This window comes from Terrapene carolina, unplaced genomic scaffold, assembly GCF_002925995.2.
Source record: "Terrapene carolina triunguis isolate 2854851 unplaced genomic scaffold, T_m_triunguis-2.0 Scaffold111, whole genome shotgun sequence".
In the NCBI taxonomy this organism is placed as follows: Eukaryota; Metazoa; Chordata; order Testudines; family Emydidae; genus Terrapene; species Terrapene triunguis.
The window spans coordinates 26609802-26636375 of record NW_020664462.1 but is presented as its reverse complement, the minus strand read 5'-3'; the positions used below and the strand labels follow the sequence as shown (position 1 = coordinate 26636375).

The following is a 26574-nucleotide window of genomic DNA, read 5'->3' as shown; positions in this document are numbered from 1 at the left end:
GTGATTTACCATTGAGGTCTTTATGGAGCTTTTACGTTTCCACAACGACTGATGAATAGCCAAAAAAGGGCAGACCACTAATATTAAAGATAACATTAGCTGGTTTGGGAAAAAACAATTATTTGAACTCTCTTTCATATTGCTAAGTTCCTTCCCTCTCAAAGATCTGGTAACATTTCTATCTTTTGAGAAGTACTGTTCTAAAAATGTAGTGGCTAAAACCCTAGGAATAAATTATACAAATGATGGAATTACAACATTAAAAGCCTGATCCTAACCTCAGTGGGAGTTATGGGTGCTCAAAACTTTTGAGAATCAGCTCAAAACCAAAACAGTTTACTTGTTGTTAGCCAATCCTACACAACTATATTGCAAAGAGAAAAAGAAAAAAGTTTGATAAATTTAAATATTTCTAGAAGTAAACAGATTACAATACAATTCAGTGTAGCACAGTTTTTACACATATCTCTGGGATTTCTGGCTGTATCAGCTATGAAAAATGTTTCTTTGCCTCCATTATTAGTGGATTTTAATTCATTATCCAATGGTTCAATTGACTCATTTTCTTAAATTGAAAGTTTAAATTTCATCTCAAGAATTCCAGTATGTATGCAGTATTGGAAACATAAGAATTGAATCCTAGATTATTCTAGCTCATTTCAGTGTACACTAAATTAGTGAAAAATATCCATTTGTCCAACTCTGGTGATAGTGAACAGAATGTTCATCAGAATGAAGCAGAATGTTTTCATTCCATCAGGCTATGCTATGTGTAGAATCAAGAACAGGACAGATTAAATATTCTATTGCCAAAGCCTTTTCCCATGTAAACTTAAGTTTACTCTTGTTACTTTTACAGTATTTAACTAAAAATAACATAACAGGTATTTAATCAGATAACAGTTAAACAGCCTTGTTCAAACTGAAATCTTTAGTTCTGTGGTTTCAAGATTTAAGTGCCTGATGGCAGCTGTCATAAGCACACTTCAGTATTTCCACACTGTACAAATAATATTAGTCCTGGCTAAATAGAACATCACTTCAGGAGAACTTCAATGTACAGTGCTGTTCTAACTCAGAGTGGGACAAGTAGTGTTATTTAAAGTGGTAAAAATTAAAAAAAAAAAAATTTTCAACGTTGTTCCACATTCCCTAAGACAATAAAATGTACACAAATTAAACTAGGAAATTCGAACTAAGATTTTCTTAACATACATTCAACTTGGCACAGTGCAGACTAAATTTAAGACATGAAAGACAAACTGTAATGGACAGAGCTACACTTGAAGTAACATGTCATTTTTCAAGACGCCAAAATTGCACTCTAGTTTTGTTGGGAAATCAGCAGAATTTGTAGGAGGGGAGAGCGCTGTACAGGCCAGGTATAATTTATACATTTTCAAAAAATAATCCTACAATCCTCAATGGGAGAGATTATTGTCATGGAATGACTCTCTCTGCATGATATCCAATCATCTTTATATTTCATTCACTTTTCAGCAACTATAAAGAAAAAGACAGTTAAATTGATATGCAAACATATGCCAAAGACATGAAATATAATCAATTATTTACACTAATTAAGAACAAGGTGCTTAGTGCTATTTTCAATATAATATCCATTTCAACCTTTAGTCACTTTTATCAAATTGATGGTCTGAAGTTTGCTTTATACCTGACAATGTCAAAATGAACAACAGGCGTGGTTGTTTTAAATACCTTGATGTCTACAATTTACAGGAAGGTAAGTAGCTTGCAGTAATGATGATTGTTTTATGTAGCCAATTCCCTGGAAGGCAGGAAAAAATTTTTCTATAATGTCTTTTCTTTTATATTGCCAAAAGCTGGGAATGGGCGACAGGGGATGGATCACTTGATGATTACCTGTTCTGTTCATTCCCTTTGGGATACCTGGCATTGGCCACTGTTGGAAGACAGGATACTGGGCTAGATGGACCTTTGGTCTGACCCAATATGGCTGTTCTTACGTTAATACAAGCACATTATATGCCAATACTTTCTATGATCATTGCTCATGTATCCAGCATCAAGCTGACAGCTACTTAGAACTGATATTTTGGCAGTTTTCAACATGCAAGATTTTCACAGAGGTGGGTGGTGGTTGGGTGCAGCACCTGATAAAGATGCTCTTCAAACAATCTTTTCAGCTGTTTTAGAAAGAAGGGGGTGTTTGGAATGAGACATCCTTACCCACTAGTCATCCCCAAAAGGCTGGGTTGTATGGGTAGTAGACTAATAATTACCCTTCTTTTGATTTAATATTTTTGCATGAAAACAATTAAATGACATTACCTGTTAAAAAGTGGACTCCCTGTTTCTTCCAAGACCCCTAAAAGCCTGCCACTCAGTAAATTTCAAGTGAGAAATATCCATACTAACCCTGGCAGAAATGGTTAAATAATGTACCTATATTTCTAATCTCCCACACTCTCTGCTGCACACCTGTTCAGAACAAAATACCATTGTTGGGTGGCTGGAAAGTGGGGAGGTAGAGAGGGAACAGGCAATAAGGTTTTTGACATGATCTGCAGACCGAGGAGCAAATTATGAGTTTTCAATGGTAAAACTGACGTAACTGCTCAAAGAGAGCCCATTACAGAGTAAAAAACATTACCAGTATAAATTAAATGTGAAAAGCATAAATACTAGGGGTCATTACCATGCCTTTGATGGACACATGGACACTTACTACCAACGTCATTGGGTAAAAATTCATTTCAAACTAGCCCAGATGACTATCCCTCTTTCCCTTCCCCCCCCCCCCCCCCAGGGGAGTACTGCAATAACCTAATGCAGAAGCAATTTTCGCAGCACTGACAACAAAAATTTAAAGCTTCAAAAGTTATGTAATTTATCTCCCTTAGCTGGCTAATCTGCTATACTTAAGAGCTCAGTCTAACAGCTAACAGTCTCCCTGCTTGAATTTCCCAATGCCAACTAGTATACAGCTACAAAGAGTGAAAGTTCTTTTTCAAGTGAGATGTGAGCTCAATAGGCAATGAGAGTAAGAGAAAGTTAATATACAAATTCTATCAATGGGAGAGAATTATGATCTGAGTATTTATAAAACACCCAGTCACCATGGTTTCTAGGTGCTAATCAACTGCCAGCATCAGTTAGCTGTCTGATACTTCGGAGACTTGGACTTAAAAATCTTGTACTTCACACTCCTGTTCCCTGACTCCTCTCTAATCCCAGGAACAAAAAGCATGACCCCTAATAGTTCCATTCTTTCCTAGTTGTTGAAGGCTAAGATAAACGCCAAATTCTGAGTCCTTAAGGAGAGAATTATTACATATACAGGAACTGAGGACCCACAGGGCTCTAAGTGTGCTCTATGCTTCAATCCAAGATGCAGACAGTTTCAATACAGACAACTAATTGTGCAGCAGATACTCAGACAGATGGAATACTCAAAATGGGGCTGATGTTTTACAGTGAGCAGAGGGGAGCGACCAACTGCAATGAATCTATTAGTGTGAAAATATGCTTTAAAGCCCCAAATCAACACTGTTACTTAAGTATGTGAAGGTCCCATTGATTTCAATGAAGTACTCATTTGCTGTAATATATACTCATATGCTTTTTTTTCCTTAAATCACATACTAATCTCAGTTGCTGAAAATCTGATCACTGAAGCACTTTGTATAGTACTTTAAAAAAAGTATCACTGAGAACTCAACTCAAACAGCAAGAGTTTTTTAAAATCTACATTAGATGTTTTATGTAGTACAGTTGTGGCCAATTGATCTATACATTACAGCTTTTGTATTTTGTTCAATTAGAAGTACGATTCCTAACCCCAGAACTGCCCCTTTACTACACAACTGGACTTTGGTTGTACAAAAGGAGGCAACAATATGGGCTGCTTATTTACATATTTTAGCACAGTCCTCTAATTGCAAGATATAACCACAGAATATTCAACTGGTTTGTTCACACAGTTGGATGGATTACGAACACAAACTATGAAATACACTATCTTAAGGATACACTAAAAAACAGCTCCTATAAAGAGAAACTTACACTTTATCCTGCCGTCCTCCACCTCCACGCAGTGTGACTGGCTGGCTGTTTTGAGTAAATGCACCTCCTCCACGAATTGCACTTGGATGAGTTGGAGAAGCTGCTGGATGCTGGCCGGGACGGATAGGCTTAGCTACACGAAATAAAATGTGCCTGTTAGAAATCATACACCAAGCAATTCTAATAATTTGACCTTCTATTGTTCAAATTCATTAATATTATGTTTTATGACACCTTGAGAAAGGCATATTCTTACTATTTGCATCATGCTTTCTAAAATGAGAAAAACATTTTTAAAATCTAGGGAAGTGATGTTTTGGGGATTATAACAATGAGATTGTTAGACTCAGGCAATGTATCTTATGATTGGTTGTATGAAACAGATCAATGTTAAATCTATAACTATGTACTCTGCACTTTAAGGCCCAACCAGGCTGATTCTGCCTCATCAAGAAAACAAGTTACTGAAATTTCTGCTGTTGGTATATGCTCCTTGAGTTATGCAGTTGCAGAAGCTGCGCCCTATCCAAAGGTGGAGGTGCCAACTTTTTGCTAATGGCTAAAGGTGTACTACATCAGGCATCCAGCATTTGCTGTCAGATCCTCCCTTCAAACAGCTGAATCAAAAGATCTGTCAGTGTGATCACCATATATAGCAACTGGGTTCATGGTGGTCATGCATTCTTTTACATCCTGACTAGGTATCATCTTAGCTGACAGCATCAGTTGGAGAAGTTTTGGAGCCAAGGCTGAAAGCTAGTGGGGTGAAGTTTTATCTTGACAAACAGCTGCTACTCCCTGACAAAACTGAAGCTATGGCCCACACCGAGCTACAGATTCTCTTCCTCTTTAGAAATCCCCCAGGGAGAAGATGGGAGATCAGGGACAGGAGCACAGCCATCACTCTCCAGCAACTCAGAATGGGAAGGGGCCTTTCCTCCCTCATCCTTCCCCAATTTATAGCAAAAATCATAAAATAGGCCTGGGACATGTCCCACTTCCCTTTTAGGGATCTGAAGTTGGAGCAATTTCTCCTGCCTAGCTGACCTCAGCAGTAGGAAGAGAGGGTACAGCTCTAAAACTGGGATTTTGGAAGCACAAGAAGCTCTGTGCTTGTATTATAGTTAAAGTTGGTATACTCAGAGAAATCTGCATGCACAATTTTATAAATTTGGACTAAAATAGTTTACCTCCTCCCTTCCATGTCCAGCTAGCTTTTGGCCTTTCATAGAAAGCCAATCTTTCCTAATAGGTCAGCCCAGGGCCATTTTCTAGCATATCAGAGGCCTCTCCCTATGCTCTGTGATAAAGGTAGAAAGAGACCCTCAAATCTTCCCCATTCCCTTGCCCTTCTGGTGATCTAAGAGGAAGTAGAAGTAAGGGACTATCTTCTCCCCTGAAAGCAAACTACTGTCTGCACAACCAAAGCCATTTTAATACAGCAGTTCTCCCCTCTACTTCTGCAGCAAACATCAGACACTTGCTGCACGGTTTATCCCGTTCCACTTTCAGAAGCAAGGCTTTTGGGGGGAGACGGGCAAGATGGGAGCAGCTTTTCCAGTCCTGTCTCAGGGCTTCAGTGAAGACTGGATTAAGGTTAGTGGATGAGATGGTGCTCCGCTGTTGACCAGTGGGGAGCGTTAGCTCACTGCACTGGCCCCACCCCAGCAGCACAAGGAAAATTTTCCAGATTCCTCCTATTTTGAGCAACAAATCTTTAAATCCATTTTCAATATAGACTGATGGTTTACTAAAGTATAGATTAGCAAGATTCTACTGTGTTTTCAGGTTTAAATAAGCAAATACTCTTGATGTTGTTTAATCTGCCATTGAAATCTAAGGTTGAAAGTTGTTACTGTATAACACAAGAAAAATGGATAATAATGCTGTTAGACCACCCTCAGGTTAGCTAGATTGGATATCAGAATTGTTTTCAGTGACTTCCCACAGACAATAGAAGAATTTGTGTCAAGTGAACTCCTGTTTAATAACTGGTATTTTGGATTAATGCAAGTTATAAAAGAGTTGTCTAGTGACTCATTTTTTGGATACAGAACTTGCTCTCTGAGCAAATACTTCTGCACATCCCGATCAATTTCTGTGAATGCAAGACATTTTAGAGAGATTAACTCTCTTAATCACTTTCTGTTCCCAGCATTAGAATCGCCATACTGGGTCAGACCAATAGTTCATCTAGCCCAGTACCCTGTCTTTCTACAGTGGCAGATGCTGATGCTTCAGAGGGAATGAACAGAACAGGGTGATTATTGAGTGATCCATCCTCTGTCATACCGTCACAGCATCTTACAGTCAGACTTAGGGACATCCCTGACCATGTTGGCTAATAGCCATTGATGGACCTATCCACCATGAACTTACCTATTCTTTTTTGAACCCAGTTATAGTTTCACAAACATCCCTTGGCAACGAATTCCACAGGTCGACATCCTCTTTTTAAGGATGACACCACCTTATTCTTTATGTTGTGTAATAGATCATGGTAGGTGATAGCTACTCAGGTACTAAGGTAATGGCCACAGCATTAAATCCTTGAGTAAAAAGAATTATATTTTGATTGGCAAGCACCTTCAATATTTGAGCGTGCAGAGGAGTGGCTTTACAGATGATAATTACTGTGCATAGTAACTTGTACCTATCCTACTGTTTAAAGTGGAAATTAGGGTAACTTTTTATAAATTAATAAAATATATGTACTATTCCATGTTCTTATACTGTTCTCATCACCACAGTATCCAAGTGCCTGATGACAGTCTTGCATTAAGAGGTTTGAGTAACATTAGTCATATGTGGTTTTGTTCTCATCCTCTCCAGAGGGGAAATTTTGTGAGCGATGGAGTGTTTTGAGATTGGGCTTTTTTTGTTTAAGTACATGTTGCTTTGTACAGATATTAGAGAAGGCAAAGTTGAAGGAATGGACCTTGCATTTGGAATGGAAGGTGATGAGGATTGTTGTGATCCTTACGTTTAAGTTCAAAACATTGAATTACGGAAGTCTTAGATCTTGCGTTTTCTCCTTGGATTTTACAGTTTTATAAAGAAATGATAGTCAAGTTTTGATGAAATCCTTCTATTCAAAATACTTAACTAAGCAAATCAATTACCAAAAAAGTACTGAGAAAATCGTTTATTGCTTTAGCAAAGGCATTAATAATTTGATTATGAAATTGAGTACACTTAAGTTTCTTGTCCTTCCCTTGTTTTGATAGCCACTTCGTAATCTTGCCATCACAAGAGTACAGCAAAGACTTGAAGGGCAAATTATAGAATTTTTTGGTTTATGTTCAAACTTTTGTTTTGTTTTTAAAGGAGACAGAACATTCACCTTGGTAGTTAGTGTTCCATGCAGGTGAGGTTTTATATGGTGTGAAAGCCCAACCACCGAAGAGACAAATCAGGTCAACAAAGCAATGACTTACGAAGATTTGCATGTATTGTACACTGAAATTAACTATAGCAGTTTTTCTACTAAGTGACAAATCTTGCCTTTTTTCACATGTGCAACTCTCAGACATTACTAGGAGCTGCAGGCATGTATGCAGGACAGAATTTGGCCTTAAGTTATTTAAAAAAAAAAAAAATAGAATAGAATAGAAAGGAAAGGAAAGGAAAGTTAAACAAAACATGTTTGGAAACTGCAGTATCTTCTTTACTAACCAATCTGTGCAGAGTGTCCTCTTCGGGCCATGTTCTTGGATCTCACGGCTTCTTTAATACGGTCTACCTCTTGCTGATATCGTCTGCGATCACGAGATGCATTCTCTTTGGCTTCCCTTAGTGCAGACTCCAAAGCTTTAACTCTCTCAGCTGTAGCTCTAAGTCGTTTCTCAAGTTTAGGAAGCTCACAGCGAAGATCTGCATTATCACGTACCAGCTGAGGATAAGCAAAATGTCTTTAGTTTTTCACTGTAGCAAGATGAAAGTAACCATAATAGACGGGACAATACTTTCTTTGTTGAAAGTTTGTATATACTCGATCATAAGCCGATTCGTTTATAAGACGACCCCCCCCCCATGATGGATAAGTAAAAATGGAAAACATTTATGACATGTTCATAAGCTGGCCCTATAATTCAGGGGTCAGCAAACTTTGGCTCCCGGGCCATCAGGATAAGCCGCTGGGGGGCCGAGATGGTTTGTTTACCTTGAGTGTCCGCAGGCATGGAGGTAAACCTAAGTAAACAAAGTGTCCCGGCACACCAGCTGCTTACCCTGACGGGCTGGGACACTAACTGGTGGGGAAATTTTTTGGAGGGGGAGAAGCTGGGGGTCAGGGGAGTAAACCCTGTGACCACCCCCCACATGACCCCACCCCTAGCCTGGGACCCCCACACTCTCCCCATCTCATCCCTTCCCACCTGGGGAGGGCCAGGTGAGGATGTCTCTGGCCTGGCTGGAGTTGCTCCGGCGGGCCAGACCAGGCGGCGTGGCCACAGCATGTTCCAGCGGGCTGGGCCGGGCAGCATGGCCTCAGGGTGCTCTGGGGGGCGGGGCTGAGCGGCATGGCTGCAGCCTGCCAGCCCCAGAGCTGCAGCTGCTTTGGAGGCTGGGGGGAGAGCAGCGTGGCTAGAAGCAGAGAGACTCTGGCCCCACCTCTTCCCTAATGGCTCTGCTGGCTGGGCTGCCTCTCCTTGCTCCCTCTGTTGGGGGGAGGGGCTGTGTCCCACCTCTCCCTTCTCTATACCCTCTCATAAGAACGGCCGTATCGGGTCAGACCAAAGGTCCATCTAGCCCAGTATCCTGTCTACCGACAGTGGCCAATGCCAGGTGCCCCAGAGGGAGTGGACCAACAGGCAATGATCAAGTGATCTCTCTCCTGCCATCCATCTCCATCCTCTGACAAACAGAGGCTAGGGACACCATTCCTTACCCATCCTGGCTAATAGCCATTAATGGACTTAACCACCATGAATTTATCCAGTTCTCTTTTAAACGCTGTTATATAGTCCTAGCCTTCACAACCTCCTCAGGTAAGGAATTCCACAAGTTGACTGTGCGCTGCGTGAAGAAGAACTTCCTTGTATTTGTTTTAAACCTGCTGCCTATTAATTTCATTTGGTGACCCCTAGTTCTTGTATTATGTTAATACATAAATAACTTTTCCTTATCCACTTTCTCCACATCACTCATGATTTTATATACCTCTATCATATCCCCCCTTAGTCTCCTCTTTTCCAAGCTGAAGAGTCCTAGCCTCTTTAATCTCTCCTCATATGGGACCCATTCCAAACCCCTAATCATTTTAGTTGCCCTTTTCTGAACCTTTTCTAGTGCCAGTATATCTTTTTTTAGATAAGGAAACCACATGTCATAAGCCGACCCCCTTCTCTGGTGCTTCCCTTTTTTACTAAAAAAATTCAGCTTATGAATGAGTATATACGGTAATTAAAATAATACATATGAGCAGTAAAATTTACTTTTAAGTATTAAGAGTCAATAGAACTACACCTCTTATCTAAATATAGATAGACATCACTACATTATATATACAAACACACACCACCATTTAAGTCTAAATTATTGTAAAAAACCTTCATAGGAATACACTAGTCTATGTATTTAATATTAAAAATTGAAGTTAAAATTTGAGACAAGCAAGCATCTCTGAAGTGTCTGAACAACTACTCCAGGATACAAATATGTACACATGCATTATACCTTCAAAAACTGTTCCTTGTTCAAGATGTATTTTAAAGTTCTAAAGTTAAATTAATTTAGTCTTAAGTTTTACTATACCTGTTTGTGGACTTTTGTGAGCTGCTCAAGATTATTCTCAAGAAAGGAAATTTTCTGTTTTTGCGCAGCACTGCCTCCCGTATCATCTGAGTCAATCTCTGCACTCTATGGGAATAACAGAAAATAGTGATATGTGGGTGTTCAGATTTCTAATAAAACCGGAACCAAAGGAACTACATTACATTAAATTAGTTAGGCTCACTTCCTTCCTTCCACATTTAAATAGAGACAAGTCTTGCTATCATGTCATGTTACCTTTTTAACTCTGGTAGCCAGATCTTGAACAAACAGCTTCCGAAGGTTGTGTAGCGTTTGAAGTTCTTTTGCCTAAAACAACAAATAAGCATTTTACAGCTTAGAATTCTTAACATAAAATAAATGCTTGTAACTTTTGTTCAAGTACACATTGTAATAACTAACTTACCACAGTCTCTTCCAAACCCTTCAAATCTTGTCTTGCTTGTTCTCGTCTGTCTTGCATAACCCTAACAATTAAAGAGAATATATACACACTAGTACAGCTAAACATTTATATTTGTGTAAAATACAAACCTTATAAATCCTACTTTATGTTCCAAATAGAAAGGAGATTAAGTCCTTAATTATGCAAAGTGCAAAACCACCCTACAATCAGTCACAGATGGCAGAGCATTCAAGAGCCCAAGACTAGAAGAGCAGGGATATTGTGTGAAAATTTGTATACAATTAGCATTAAAAGGGATTTCAATAAGTCAGTTCAGACAGCTGAGTTATAGAACACCCTAAAACCACCATATTAACATACTAGAGGTTGAAAACTTCTGATTATAGGTCCAGAGCCATTGCTTGGAAAGATCTACTGCTCCTACAAATATTTCTAGCGTTGACTGGTCAAGGAGATAATAGATAGTATGTGGGGGTGGGCTGGGGGATTTATTCAATTTGAAAAAAACTTTTCATGTTGTTATGCTGATTTCTTCCTTTATATATTAGCAGTTCAGATTTCCAATTTCCAAAAGATACAACAGCCTAATGACACCAATCACATTATAGGGTCTCTCTCAACATCCTATTTAAGATTTCTTCCTGGGAAATAAGCATCAACTTTATTGTTAAGGCCTCTGGTTTCAGCTACTTTCAAATTATGAGGCAATTGGAGAGATCAGGCAGGATACTGGGGAAAGGACCCAGGCACTTTATTATGATCAAAAACATAGTGAAGGGTGAAAAGTAGGGAACCAGTGTTGGGTTTAAGGAGAAAGGAAACAGAACTTTGCAAAGTTTTTTTTCTGTCTTTATAACAACAATTTCCTTCCACCCAGTATCACCAAAAGTCTGAAGTCTAAATTGATTAGGCTATTCTACCACTTCTAATGTTGCAACAGGAAATGCTCATGAGCTCCAGCTGCATTTCAGATCTCATCTGGAGGGAGTCACAGCAAATTTATAAATATGTTTTTGAGTTTGAGACTAAACAAGTTTTACACTGTTAGTATTCAGCATTGTCTTTGGTTTGAAAAGGCCATGCATTTATGGTACTGTACAGTATAAAGTTAAAAATGATATACCTTGGCCTACACTTTAAAATCATCTAATTGTGATAATCTTACACTTCACGCCATCCAAACTTCAATAATAATATGATTCAATTATGCATATTGTATGAGGAACCAATAGATTAAGAGATTAATGCTTGATATAATTTGGTTCCAAATTGCTTTGGGGGTGTGGACATAAAGCAGAGTTAGAATGAAGTGACTTTATGGGCCAAAAAATTGTAACCTACCAAGATACAAAATAAAGCTGCATTTTCCACTGGTGTAAGGGCATTTGTTTAAAAATCTTTGACGATTGATAATATTAGACCTTAGACGTGCTTTGGCTGCCATCACTCTAAAAGGGATTTTGTTTTGCCACTGATCATTGACTGACCAGCAGCTCCCAGACCAATGTAACCAAGTTCATGACTGATTTTCAAGTTTTAGGTACGCAAAATTAAAATCTCCTACAAGTTTTCAGGCATGAATAAAAATTTCAGGTTTTGTCTTTACGGAAAACTACAATACGTCAGGGCAAAATATGACACCCAGTAAATGTAAATTACATAGTTCAATAAGGCAGTCAATAAAACAATGCATTCAACTCTCTGGTAATCCTTCCAAATACATGCTCACCAATTTTCTGTAAACTAGAGTATGTTTTGTGTCCCAATCCCCACATAAATTAATAAATTTTTGGACAAAGTCTTTAAAAAGATTTCCATGAGAGCTCCTCTGGCTAGAGGCATTTAGAGAAATTTCTTTTTACATTTATACATCCAATTTTGAGCCATCATAACCAATTTCCTTAAACAGTTTATTTAATTTCCTGAAAAAGTCTATAGGAGATTCAATCTTGCATGCACCGGGCAAACCACTACCCATTTTAAATTTGGCATGTGGGTAATCCAAAATGGTTCTCCCATAAAGAACTGGCATTACAGCCAACTAAACGGTAGCATGTTTATTTTGGGGGGGAGGGGGGTGTGCCGCCTCAGAATCAGGTCACATTTTCAGACTTTGATTTTTAAAAAGGGGAGGGGGAGAACAGTGAGATGAGAGGAAGAAAATATATTAAAGATGAGTAAACAATCCTACAAGTAGTAGCCCATTTCCACTTCAGAACAGTAATGGAATTCTTAAATCACAACAACATCTCAAGTAACTGTGGCTGCCATGGGGAGGGAAAACAGTTCTCTTAAAATATGGACTATTTTGAAGTGAAGTGGCACAAAACTAATATAATATTCTAATATTGGAGGAACTAACATGACTATGGATAGTGTGGCTGAGCAGTTCTGGAGGCTTTACGTCATATGCAAGGTTAAGATTCTATCAGATATTTTTTAGTAAAAGTCAGGGACAGGCCGTAGACAAACAAAAATTCATGGAAGCCCGCAACCTTGAGGGGCAGAGAGGGACAAAGAGAGCTGCTGGGGCTTGCAGCTGCTCCAGCCCCACAGGGGGCTGACCACTGCTGCTCACACAACCCAAGCCACTACTCTGGTGTCCCCTCGCCAGCCAGTTGTTCCACCGGCCCCCTGCTCCGGGGCTGGATGGTGGCCAGCTGTTCCGTCGACCCCCGGGTGGCCACCGATCAGCTGTTCCAGCAGCCTTTGCTCCGGCAGCCCGGATCTGACAGCTGCTCCCTCCCTGTCTCAGAAGTAGTCTCAGAGGTCCCCAGAAAGCCACAGAACTCGTGACCTCTGTGACAGAATCGTATCCTTAGTAATGTGTTAAGTAATGAACATCTCCCACACCACTTCAGCTCACCAGTATTTACAATTTTAAGATCCCCAGCCACACATTTTCTTGCCTGAAGTATGATTATTACTTACGTAAGTTCATGCAGTTTTCTGCTTTTCTCCTGATCTGTAGCTCTCAGTTTCTCATGCTCAACTCTAAGACGTTCTTGCTCAAGCATCATCTTCTGGTTTTGGCTGGGCACAGAAAGTTAGGATTAATATACAATTATAGAGAAACATAATGATACTTCGACAATGCTCCAAGTCTTCATCATTATATGCCATTCTTTAACAAAACTAAGCTGAGACAGGATTGTAAGGTCCAAAAGGAGTCAGTTCAGACTGCATTATAAATTTAATCAGAAATCTTAGCAACTAACTCTTACGCAGGTCTGATTATCTGATAAATGATCAACAAATGAAATGATCATCTGTCAGATGAATGAAATCTTTATCAAAGCATCACGCTCACAGTAAACATGTTTACAATGTTGGAAAGAAGGTTTTTTCACTATACCAATAGATGCCTAGTATATTATCTTTATTTTATTCACACTAAAGTTAGGATTTCCAAATGCTAAATGTCATTGTTTTTTTCATTACTCATCACTTGTAGAAACCCTGAAACTCAGCACCAACAAACCAGAGTAAAAAAAAAAGGATGACATTCTTTGCTTTGTTTTGAGCACAGTACTTCAGGTGACAGCAATGAGTTATCCTACTCACTACTATGAAGAATGGTTAAAGACTTAACTGAAGAACTAATTAAATCAGAATAATCAAATATTACCCAGAAATTAATATCCTAAGGAATTCAGTAATCTGCTAGGCATATGGTTAAAGTAATAAATTTTTAGACTACTGAGGTAATTAAGTAAAAATCAATAAAATATTTTAACAGCACAACTCTTACTCTTGAAGTTCAGTAATAAGCTTCTCCTTTGCATCAATTTCATCTCTTAGGCTACTAAGTTGCTTTTGATGTGTCTCACGGTGGCTCTGAATCTGCTGCTCAACAGCTTGCTATAGAAAAAAAGAATATTTGTTTTACTATTTAAAATACGAAGTTTTATATAAAACTATTAAGGAAAAGCAAAATACATTAACTTGCCTTGACTTCATTTGCAGTTTCGACCTTATTTAAGTGCTCCTTCTCCATTTCATGGACTTTTTCTAATGAGAAAATAAAGTTTTCAGTTACAGAGCCTAGTCAATCACAGCAACAACTGTCAGATTTATACTTACACCCTTTCATTTTAAACCTTGAATTAGTTTTTCATATGCAGACAGATTAAGGTGCAGTCTTATATCTGTATCTTAACCCTGTTCTGAATAGTTCTTTCAGACAACAAGTGTCTCCAAATACATTATCTCTAACTACTTTACTTTGTTTTCTAAAACTTCTAAATTACACATTATATAGCACTAGACTGCTATCTTAATAGGACAAACACTAACCACATATCTTCTCCGATGCCAGTTATGCATACTGCTTAGCCACATTAATGGTTACATACTTAAATATAAAGAATAATTCAGACCCTGTGCCCGAAGCTGGACTAGTTCTTCATTAAGGGAATCCACAGATTCTTCCAGTTGCCTCCTTTTCTGTTCCACATTCTGAAGATACTCTGTCAGTGACTTGATCTTGGCTTCATGCTTTCAGAATGAAAACGACATTAATTTACATTTAAACTAGGCATATCAAAATGAAGTTCCATGCAAGACTTAAAAATATTAAAAAATTTAAAAGGCAAAAATAACTAATCTGAAAACCAAATGCATACAAATATTCTCTTTTTCTAGAAAAAGGAAGGCTTGACCCAATTCAGGATCAAGACCCTCATAGTATGCCTTGTACACACTATCATAATACTTCAAAAACCTCTGATCACAGGTAAATACATTGATGGAATGAGCGAAAGGCAAGCTATATATTTTTATCTTTGTACATCAGGTGGATAAAAATTGATTTTTTTGGAACATTTTTAAAAATTATTTTTTAAAATTTAAATATTTTATTATTTACATAAGTTTTATTTTTAAAATAAACCTGTTTACAATGAAATCTGAATCTAATGCAAGATTTGTTAAGGCCTAAAATTATAATCTCTTAAAACATTAAAATAAAAAAATATGCTGAATCCATGAGTCTCTATCAAAAACTGAGTTAAAGGCCGCTTTTCTCTATAAAGAAAGTCAGGGGGGAAATATCTGGCTTTTGAGGTCAAACTTTATAAATATGGCATAATACATCATATACTGTTTAAGGGTTTGATCCTGTGGGGGACCTAGGGGCTGTGCTACTTGGTGCAAGAGACTGGCAAAATCATCACAGGCACTGGAATCTGGCCTCTGACTTCAGGAGACACCATCATGCATCTCATTAGGATCATCCACTCCTGTTTTATAGCTTCTCTCTACGTGATCTCAAATTATGAATATTTAAGATTCCACCTTCCATTGAAACTTACTCTCCAGCTCATGGACAAACACTGATCTGCCTAGTAACTACCAGCCCTTGCTTCGTGTTGGTTCTGGACACTTCAAGTAAATGACCTTGCTCTGTCTCCTGGCATGTGTACACAGAGAGTTACACACAGAAATCCATTAATTTCTTAATTGCTTCTCTGTCTCCAAACAAATAAAATACTGCAGTGCAAAAGGCATGTGGGTTACACAAGCAACAATCCTGGATTGTTATTAGTCCTTGTTTTTCTGGGGGCAGTGATGGCGGAGTTATATAATAAGGGAGAAGTAGTGTACACAACCCAAAGGGAGCAACACTGGTGTCAAAGCAGGACACTGTGTGAAGAAGGGATGACATTCATTTGAGTGCAGCCTCTAGTGTTGATTTCAACACCTGGAAACAGGAGGAAAAAACTGCTGTGGCTGCATGTCATAGTCCCTGTTAGGGAGTATTTTCAAGAAAATCCTGTACCTCAGAGTAAAAAAAAGGAACATGTGCCAAATGTAAACAGTGCAACAAAGATGTAAGATCTAGTTGTCAGAATGAAACATTATGAAAAATGCTCCTCAGAATGCAATGACTTTGAAGATGATGATGTGGACATGTTTGAAACAATTTGGATCAACTGATTGGTCAACATATTTTTGCACCATTCTTAAGCACTGCCTACCATGTTTTACTATGCTAGAGAATAATACATTTTTGACAGTAATCTAAGTTGAGTTTTGGATGGCTTGATTACTTATGAATTTCAAAATGTGTGTTCAAACTATAGTTGGTATGTTAGTTTGCTGCACGAGTAGTTATCAATTACATTTTACTGTAATTGCTGAACTTCTGAGATGATTTTTTATTGCTAACATGATCAAACGTCCTAGGTGCAGATTTCCTGTTTAACAATAAAGTTTTATTAGTCATTCATAAATTTTAACATTTTAATTTTTTTCCCCCCCAAGCTGTTTGGTATGTTGCTAGAAATAAAGATTTAAATAGATTTAGATAATACTTATGATTTATTAATTATTTCCCTATGAAGTTGGGTTTACAATAAGTTATACCATTTAAACAGTGGTACAAACAGCTGCAGTAAGATGAATCAATTTACAAATCTCAGTGTACTGTTAAAGCAGTTCACTGAGTAATACTCAGCGTGAGTGGCACTTTTTTTTTTTTTTTTTTTAAACCATTTTGTTTCAGGGTCCAGCTTAGACATAAAGAGTTATGAACATTCCATCTGCAATGTCTACAGCTTCAGAGTCATCTGCTGGTATCACCAGCAGTGCTGCAACTAATAGACACTAGATAGTAAATCACCTGCTTAAAAAAGAAAAAAAAGGGGTGGGGGTGGGGGGAAGAGACTTTCTTTGTCATCCCGTAAAATCATGGAAGAATTTATAATCTGGATCAGCAAATTCCAGCAAGACTCCATAGATGAAACGGATGCATGGTTTATTTATGCATCAAGTTCGCTCCTTTTGTCTTGTTCAGAACAAACATTTTATTGACATGGTACAATCAATATGACCAGGCTATACTCAACTCAGCAGAGCAGACATTGCTGGAAGGTTGCTGGATACAGTGTATGAGAAGGAAAATGAACAGTGTACAAAAAACTGACAGGAAATTTGTTAATTACAGTCTTGATGGTTTAGCCATGCACACACTGATCCAGTAATGTGCGCTATGTAACACAAGATGTGGTTGTCTATCTTACCAAAACAATTGGAGCAATCAGTAAATGCCCATATATCAGAATACTTAAAAAAAAAAAAAAAAAAAGCTGCAACAAACTGGACAAAAATTCAAGTATCAAATGCATAACTTTGTCAGAGGCAATGCTGTAAATGTAGCAAAGATGAGAAGAAATCTAGAAGATAATGAAGTGAACCTGAAACTTGTAACATGAGGGCCATGCTCATCTGATGCATCTTTTAGCCAGAGATGTAAATACAACTGCAGGAATAAAGGAAAATGTTGAAATAGCAAAATACTTCCATAACAAACACTTTGCTTCAGCTTCACTGAAGAGAGTAGGACGATCCAAACTAATTCTTCTCCAAGATGTCTGATGGAATTCAGTGGATGACTGTTTTGTGCTATTTATTAAGAACTGGCCTATTCTGATGACAATTTGTGAGGAAAATTGTGACAAAACAAATGAAACTATCTAAGCCAAAGTATGGATTTAACAGACATGAAGATAAGCTGAAACCGAATACTCTGAAATATATTTCCATGGCTTTGGACAAACTGCAGAAAGATTGCTGCTGGTGTTGAAATTTGGAAGTGTACTTCAAGAGACACTGGAGTAAGAAATGCCCAATAACAAAGTTAAATTGCAGGCAGTACAGAAATGGATGGATCAAGCACTTACTCCATCTCATTTTCTTGTCAATATTCTCAACCCAAAGTACCAGGGTAGATACTTAAGTGCTGGAGAAGATGCTGCTGTAACCTGGGCACCAACCAATCATGGCAAACCTATTAAATTTCAGGAGTGGAAGTGAACCACTCAAACAGTACATGTTTGCTGATGATGTTTTAAAGAAAGTCATTCTAATGAACTGATGGAAATCTGTAGGACCAGATATTGTGGAAATGCTAACCCAGCTTTTGACAGCACTAGCTTCTTCTGCAGGCACAGAAGGAATATTTTCTTCATTTAGACTAATTCAAAGTTGACAAATTGATTGGGAGTTGAAAAAGCAGTCTGACTAAAAATGAGGAGGGAGGGGATGATATTTACTGTTTTAAAAGTCTGTAGGACAGCCTATGTAAGTTAGGAGACTGCTGTCTCATTTTCAAGAGACTTAGGTGAGTAGGAACTTCAGCTCCAGTCACTTTTACTAAGGCATATTTGAAAAAAATGTCCCCAGCAGACCTGAAACAATCAGTTTAATTCACTGACTATTGTTAATACCTCTGTTTCTTTAATAAATCACTTAGTTGTAAATGTGAAACATGTTTTGATAAGTTTATGTATCCAAAACATTTAAGGTTATTTTGTTTAATAAAAATAAATGTTATATGTGGTTGTGTGTGTTTGTTTAAATACCAGTTACCATCCTAATGCAGCTTGACACACATCATAAGCAAAAAGTTAATTATCTAGTAAATAAATATTTCATTCACCATTTTCTAACATACTTAAAATGTATAATTAATAAGAACCTAAAAATATTGAGCTATATAGTTGCTTAAATAAATGTATATAGTTATAGTGTAGCTTCCTAGGTGACAAAAAGATGTACCAAATCAAGTGTGGAGGCTCTATTTAGTTGTAAATCAACATGTTTTAATGGTTAGATCAACCAATGAGAATGGACCTTTCTTTAGAAAATAACTGAAGTATAAATGGAAAAGTTGATTCAAAATGATTATTTAAATTGCCCTGATTTAAATTAATCCACCCTGTTGCACTTGAGGATTTATCTATCCAGAAATGGAAAGTTGCTTGCCCTATAAGATGGAGATAAAGTCATACCAGTCCCACAGAGAAAAGAATTAGGGGAGCAGCCAGATTATTACATATGGACAGCTAATTTAAAATTTTGAAAAGAAAAGAAAAAAAAAAAAGAAGAGCAGTTCTACTGTGATAACCTCCTCATACTGTGTCTACACCCTGATGCCTTGCCTCCCTTCCTCCTTTCAATTGGTGTTTAAACTGGCGGTCTCCTCAGAGTACTTCAGAAAAAATGACTGCTTTTTCAAGCTTTGAGAAATTGTTATTTGTATGCAACACTCCTCCAACAGCAAAAAGAAAGTCAAGAAGTCACAAAAGTAAGATTAACCCAGTATAAGAATGTTGTTTCAGTGTTAAATATAAAATTATGAAAATGGAGATTTAAGTCTAGGAACCTATATTGGGGTTTTAAGACATCCGAAACCACTCAACTGTGCTCTTATGCTTCACAGGAAGCATTAAGTCCCCTTGGTGTCTATAGTTCTCGGTGTACTTTGTATCAGGAATGATAAGATTTTTTAAGATAATCTTAAACACTTTAGTATATTGCTGATATTAAAAACAGGTTGATGAATACAACATTAAGACAGTTTGAAGAAACAGATGTCTGAGTTCTCACTTGTTCTGCAAAAAGAAGTTCAGATCAAAACCTCTGAATTACTATTTTCACAATCTGACCTGAAAAAGACTTCTGTGTAAGCTCGAAAGCTTGTCTCTCACCAACGGAAGCTGGTTCAATAAAAGATATTACTGCATCCACCTTGTCTATTTTCAAAAATGTATGCTATAGGTTAAGTGAGAGCAACCTAGCTACTGACCAGTAACTAGATAAACAACCAACATAAGAATCATGTTTCAAAAGTGACTTGAATCAGCAAAGCTAGAGTAATGCAACATTTACCTGTGAGATAAGAAGCTGACAAGCTGCCAGCTCCTTTTCGTTTTCTTCAATTTTTTTATTGCTTTCAGTTTGAGTGCTTTCTAACTGCTTGCAGCGTTTTACCATTGTTTTCACTTCTGATTTCATTTTGCTAATGTACAGTCTTGCAACTGTGAATTCTTCATCTATCATGCCAGTTCCTTCAGGCTGCTGAAAGAGAAATTCAGAATTTGAAAGGTTTAAGTGATCAAAAAAATCATTAATATTCATATTAAATATGGGATGCGGCAGCTCAAAGTGCAATCAGAAAACCAGAAGTGCCTAGTCCCTAGTACACAGTCATGGCACTGCTATTCAATTTCAGACCATGTTTATGGTAGCCACAGCTACTACTGTTTTCCATTTTCACACACAACTTAACCCCACCTGCTTCCCACTAGAAAGGCTAGCCTAAGTCATACTTTTTTCACCTCAAGAAATTCTGACTTGTGTTTGTCAAGCTGTAGGTCACTGCAAGTGTTTACAGGTCAGCGACAAACTTCAAAATAATTTAGTTTTTTTTAGTCTATTTGGGATTTTTCTAAGTGAACACATGTGAGTATTTGAAAAGAAACTGTCTGAAGTGGAAAATGAAGTCGTCTTAGATCATAGAATATCAGGGTTGGAAGGGAACTCAGGAGGTCATCTAGTCCAACCCCCTGCTCAAAGCAGGACCAATCCCCAGACAGATTTTTACCCCAGTTCCCTAAATGGCCCCCTCAAGGACTGAACTCACAACCCTGGGTTTAGCAGGCCAATGCTCACCCACAGGGAAGGTATAGGCAGCTGTAGTATCTTCTATACATGGCTTATTAGTTACCTCAATTACTCTGGAAGGAACAGCTATTCTAGAAGTAAAAGCAACCATTCCCGGTCAGTGCTCAGCCTTTCCTAAGCAGGTACCATCAACTGTGCCAAATTACATCTGGTGACTTAAGTTGAGGAATGTTTGCACTGTATTTGCATAGTTAGACTAAACTGTTCGCAGACTTTGTACACTATGCCTTGTTATAAATAAGTCAGAGATAAACACTGTATAAGCTGTAAAAGGCAAATACTAACACTTGGTTCTCTTTATCCTCTCTCAGAACCTTACAGGAAGACATTTATATGGTACAGGTGTTATAAATTACCCTAGTTATTATATCTTTACTAGACTGAAGAGACCTAAACATGAATTAATGTATGTATCATTTTACATTTGTGACAGCTCCTCTTTTTACCTTTGCGTCATTATTTCCTACTGCAAATCCTATTTCTGCAAGATCTTTTAATAAGGAGGCCATCATCTCTGTTGCCCGCTTTTTCTGGTGGTTGGTCATTTCTTTAAGTTTCTGAAGCTCTGCATCTATATTGGCTAAAATTACCTAGAACAAGGGATGAAGGTGTAAAATTAGATTTTATCAGTTTAAATCTTTACATGGGAATATTTTTCTTTGTTTTTCCATCCCGCAATCTCAAAATTAATTTTCTAATTTTTTATTTAGATATTAGCAAAATCTTGTCCCTCCATTAAAGTGCCCCAATCTGGTAACTACATTATGTTTTAAAAGTAACTGTTAAAAACCTGCAAGCACTGTAGAGTAGCATAATATGCAAAACAAAAGTTTCAACAACTAATAGTATTTCACCAAAACTCCTAGAGTTCTTTTCTGAAAGACACAAAGCCCTTCAGCACACAATACATAATCCTGCAACTCTGCCAATGATTCTGCCAACACCCTAGAAGAGCATTTATGGTTACATTTACCAATGTGTGACAGCACAGGGGTTTTTCTCAAAGACATTAAAATGTGACCCATCCTTTATCTGCTTTCTCTCATAGTAAGACATACATTCATCACTATGTATGTTTTGCTGGTGGGACAATTTAGATGTTTATCTGCTGTCTTCTGCACAGAAGCAGATTACATCAATTTCAGTCCATCCCTGCCTAGAGCTTTCTGAACAGATATGGCTGTGGGAGAAGTTTCTAAATTGTCTTTTTGAGCAGTGTCATTAATTCTAGAGCAGACATTCACAATAAAGGTATGCCAATTTACACAGACTGAGGATTGGCCCATCCATGTGCCACCAACAGCTAACTCTAAATTCAGGGTTAGACTTAAATTGAAGAAGCCACTTTATGCCAATACCAGCTGCCAAACAGACCATACTTCTTCGTTGTTCTCCAACCTTAATTTTGATAAAGTCATCCGAAGCACATTTAGGTTCAGCATCAGAAACTTATACCAAAAGACTGCCTTTTCTATAGATGGAGGTAGACAATTACTGGATAATGACCCTAAGAGAACAGAAGGTTGTTTTAGTTTCCTTAGTCTTTGAGTGACTCCATTTTTTCCATTTTCACAAAGGTTTGTTGCCAGGTTCTTTACCTTCTGCTGAGTATCAATACAAAGGCTTGATGAATGCGGCCATACATGCCTGCAAGCATCAATGATAAATACTTATCACTATTACCTCAAACATCACAAATAAACAGATATCAATGCATTATCAAGGGAACCTTGCACCTGACGTGTGGTCATGTCCACACTGTAGCATGTTAGTCTGTGAATTCTTTAAACAAAGGTGCAACTTCTCCCACAGTTTGCTGATATTTTAGCAGGAAGACAGTCCAAACGAATGTTGCCAACACTGCTCACTCTTATCTTGCATCCAAAGGCATCTTGGTATTCTGAATCATGGCTAGGGAACAATGTACCATAGGCATAGTGAGAAGAACAGCCTGTGACGTCCTAAACCCAAATGGTACTTTCTACAATTGAGTGTTCTGCCATATTTTACCAACTGATCCAGAGTACAGTATAAGGGCCCTTTCTGTGGGAAGTATCTCTGTTCTTAGTACCGTAATACCAAAGCCCTTGGGCTTTCCTGGACGGTCTCCATCTCAAATGGGATGGCTATAGCTACCTTTAAACAAAAAACAAAGCTGGATCATCCTGGGGGAAAACTGGTAGTTCTTGCCCTTCTGAACAATAAACAAATTTCTAACATTCCTGTTCCTTGGCAGCATTCACTTCATCCCAGACAAACATCAGTATGCTGTAAATAACTTGCAGCATAGTGGCTGCACTGGCAGCAACATACACTGTTTACAAAGAGGCCAACAATGTGGCCAAGGCAATGGCGTTTATGGTTCCAAGACTCAGTGCATGGGTACCAAAGCCAATGCACCCAGGTATTCCAGGATGTAGAGGACACTGACCATTACAGCTGTTAGGCCAGTGCTTCAGTGCAAAGACCAGGAACACCGTCAAAGGTACCAGGTCTATCCTGAAGTGACCAGAAACTTTTGGTCTCTGAAGTTAAGAGCAGAGTATGGTACAAATCAAGCATGGTCCACTCTCAAAGATCACGATGGACAGAGGTGACATCTTACTCAATAAAGCAGATTCAGGCACCTGAGGAATCAAAGCCTTGACAGAGCAGCAGAAGTAGTGCATGGGATCCAGCTAGGTGTTTTACAATGATGAGAATGACACCAGTGCCTGCCTTATTGGATTTATGGCACCAATATAAAGTCTCAAATCACTTTTAAGTCTTAAGACTGGTTTTTGAAAAGGACTTGGCTAAAGAACTGTACGAAACCAGAGGAGCTTTCAGGTGTGTTCACTGGATCATGGCAACAACTGTTAACATATCCCACAGCCAATCATGGATGTTTCTGAAGAATGCCCCATGTAAACCATACCATTCTATGACAGGCAAGTTAAAACTGCACTCTACACACACTTAAAAGGCTCTGGCAAAAACTATTTTAAAAAAAGGTGGAGGGGGAAGCTACACAAGAGACTGTTTACTACTTCTAGTAAAAATGTGAGGCCCATCCTTGTTGCTAAGGAATGATTTACTAAGATTAGAACAAAGCTTGGAATGCAAATAGTACACTTGTATCAAGGCAAGTTTCAGAAGCCCAATGTTCCAATGAAGTTGGGATTAATAAGCTCAACATCAACTACACATGTTGTGACTCTCTAGACCTCAAAGTAGCACCATGAAACCCCCCATATTCACCACTGTCATATGATTATGATATGTTTTTTACAATGCATGCTGGTGAGGTCTCATTTTATATCCTGTTGTATTGTATGTACTATCATTGTATGTGAAATTGCCATGTGTTACTGAAATATGTTGTGAGTCTGGGAGACATCCATAGCTGGCCTTTCAGTAGGGACAAAAGGAGCAACTATCACTGGCCAGACAGGTGTTGATGGCCAAGCAAGAAAAATCCACTCTCTGAGGCTTCTCAGCGAGGACAGCCTAACCCACCTCACAGCAAGGATCTTTCTAGCAGCTGGAAGAAAGTATAAAAGAGGGACAGTGATGTCATCACTTGGCCTCTCTTCCCCCATCTCAAAACCTGGAAGGTCATCTGAAAGAAAGACTTTGAGCTGGGGAGATTGGTCCCAGGCTGGAAAGGGCATCCAGCCTGTGTACTGAGAACTGTGAGCTGCCTGTATGATCTATTAGGGTGAGAGACTGATTCAAATCCTGCTTAGTCTCTTAAAGTTAAAAATAAATTCACACTCTAAATTCTATTTCTTATGTAATCAACTTTGATCTATATACCTGCTACTTACAATCACTTAAAATCTTTCTGTAATTAATAAATCTGTTTTTATATTTTACCTGAACAGTGTGTTTTTGGTTGAAGTCCTTGGGGAATCTCAGCTCAGATTACAAAGGCTGATGCATGTCCACTTTCCTTTGACAAAGTGGCAAACTAATTAATGACCTTGCACTGTCCAAGTGAGTCTTGAGCAATGTAAGACTGTAAATTTCCAGGGTGCAAGGCTGGAGTGATTTGCTGGTGGCTCTCTCTATGATTCATGAATGGCTCAGGGAGCATTCATGTAATTTAGCTGGGTGTGAGACTCCACATGCTGATGGCTGAGTGACCACAGCGCCTCTTTTGATCACAGGAGTTTTGCTGCTTGTCACTGGCATAGCTTTGTGAGAGACAGCCCAGGCTGGAGAGTTAAGGGGCAACAACAGTCCCACAGTTCCAGGTTGTACCCCAGGGATCCCCGTCACACCTGTGATCAAGGGAGGCCTGAAACCAATTATCCCAATTTTGGCACAAACATGCCCAGAAGAGACAAGCCTGTCACTGACAAAGGGACCCCAGTTGTCAAAATCTTGTTTAAACAGAAAATTTATACCCGAAACAAAAAAATTTCATTGGGGTATATGCAGCAATGTCTTGACACCTCACACTGAGTTAAGAAAAACTAGTGATCAGAGGATCCCACTCGTAAGAAACTTTTTCGTCAACTATAATCAGAAAGAAACTAAGCCTTTAAATGCAGACTGAAGTTAGCAGATTCCCAGGCAAGAGGGATGCCACAGGCCTGCTGCTGAGCCCAAAAGTTTAGGATAACTACTAGAACTCCCAAGCTGGCTTGCACACAGACACACAAGAGGGATTCCTGGAGTTAGGTTCTTTGGAGAAGTGCGAATTTAAAAATATTTTTGTACTGGTTCTAGATTGATCATTTAAGGTCTTTGTACTACTCAAGTTTGATAAAATCCACCTAAAAAAAGATGGAGAAGCACTTTCTTCTAAAATTGTTCCAGTGTCAAATAATCCTAATTTACCAGCGCTCTCGTTCTTAAAGTATCTGCTATCCATTCAACCTAGAATCTTTGGAGGGGAAAAAAAAAAGATGGGCATGATGGCAGATACTAATTGCTATTTCAAATAAGGCCCAACCAGCCTTATGTTGCTGACAGTCAACAAATACTACCTCTTATGTACATCTAGTCACCATAGCAGAGAGTTTAGAACAAATACCTCAAGCTAGTATCCAGTTATTTACTCATTGGCATAGCAAGGAAGTGAAATGTAAATAAAGAAAGTCAGCACAGGGAAGAGAAGAAAAACAAATTCCCCAAGCTGGAGTACAGCTGATAGAACTAAAATGTTTCATGCAAATGAAGATATAGTTTTGTATCACAAAATGCTTTTTTAATTAAGAAACTCTGCAACTGGTTGGTAAGGAAACAAATGGAAACGTCTATGTTGCCTGTCTGAAACCACACAATTTTTATATAAGCAATAAAAACAAAGAAAATTGTGTGTTACTAGTGTGATGGAAGCAAAGGCAAAATTCATCCTAAAAACAGTAGTTCTGGAAACTGAATCAACAAGAAAAATATTTTACCTGGGTAATAGTTTTGAAAAGTATTGAAAGAATCCACAGGAAAGAGGATTAAGTAGATTTTTTTTTTTTTTATGAATTCAAAACCTGACAAACATTAGAACTTCTGAAGCAGTTCAAATAGAAGAAAGTATAGAGCGGAATCTTTCTTCACCTTTTGGTTGGTGATATACCGCTAACACCTGGACGAGGACAGAACAGACCCACAGAATGAGACTTGGACACCAAGAGTGCAAGGCAGGCAGGCACTTCTCTCATCAATAATACAGTAACTGCCTACTTTCCACCCTTAACTGCTGGTAGCCTTTGAAGGGTGATAAGTTTGAACTGCCTATTGCATTAACGTGTTGAGAGTCAACACATACCTCTGCTCACTTTAGGCAACAGAACTGACTGTACAACCTGCTACTACAGTGACTTAACAGGATTTTGACACCACTCCCCCAGGCAAATTGCAAAAATTAGTAGCTATGGAATAACTCCTCAAAAGGG

The 26574-nt window shown here is 38.3% G+C and overlaps 1 protein-coding gene across 1 annotated transcript in view; it reads right to left on the bottom strand.

The window, feature by feature from the left end:
- Nucleotides 1–402: 402 nt before the first annotated feature.
- KIF5B (kinesin family member 5B) overlaps nucleotides 403–26574 on the bottom strand; it is a 64304-nt gene continuing 38132 nt past the window's right edge. Inside the window, exons 15-26 of the mRNA XM_024214443.3 lie at nucleotides 21139–21282; nucleotides 19898–20086; nucleotides 14605–14722; nucleotides 14175–14236; nucleotides 13977–14086; nucleotides 13157–13258; nucleotides 10226–10286; nucleotides 10057–10128; nucleotides 9802–9906; nucleotides 7723–7939; nucleotides 4048–4180; nucleotides 403–1503 (exon numbers count right to left, since the gene is read on the bottom strand). Of these exons, the coding sequence (XP_024070211.2) occupies nucleotides 1497–1503; nucleotides 4048–4180; nucleotides 7723–7939; nucleotides 9802–9906; nucleotides 10057–10128; nucleotides 10226–10286; nucleotides 13157–13258; nucleotides 13977–14086; nucleotides 14175–14236; nucleotides 14605–14722; nucleotides 19898–20086; nucleotides 21139–21282 (1320 nt within the window). The 3' untranslated portion in view covers nucleotides 403–1496. The remainder of the gene's footprint in view (nucleotides 1504–4047; nucleotides 4181–7722; nucleotides 7940–9801; nucleotides 9907–10056; nucleotides 10129–10225; nucleotides 10287–13156; nucleotides 13259–13976; nucleotides 14087–14174; nucleotides 14237–14604; nucleotides 14723–19897; nucleotides 20087–21138; nucleotides 21283–26574) is intronic.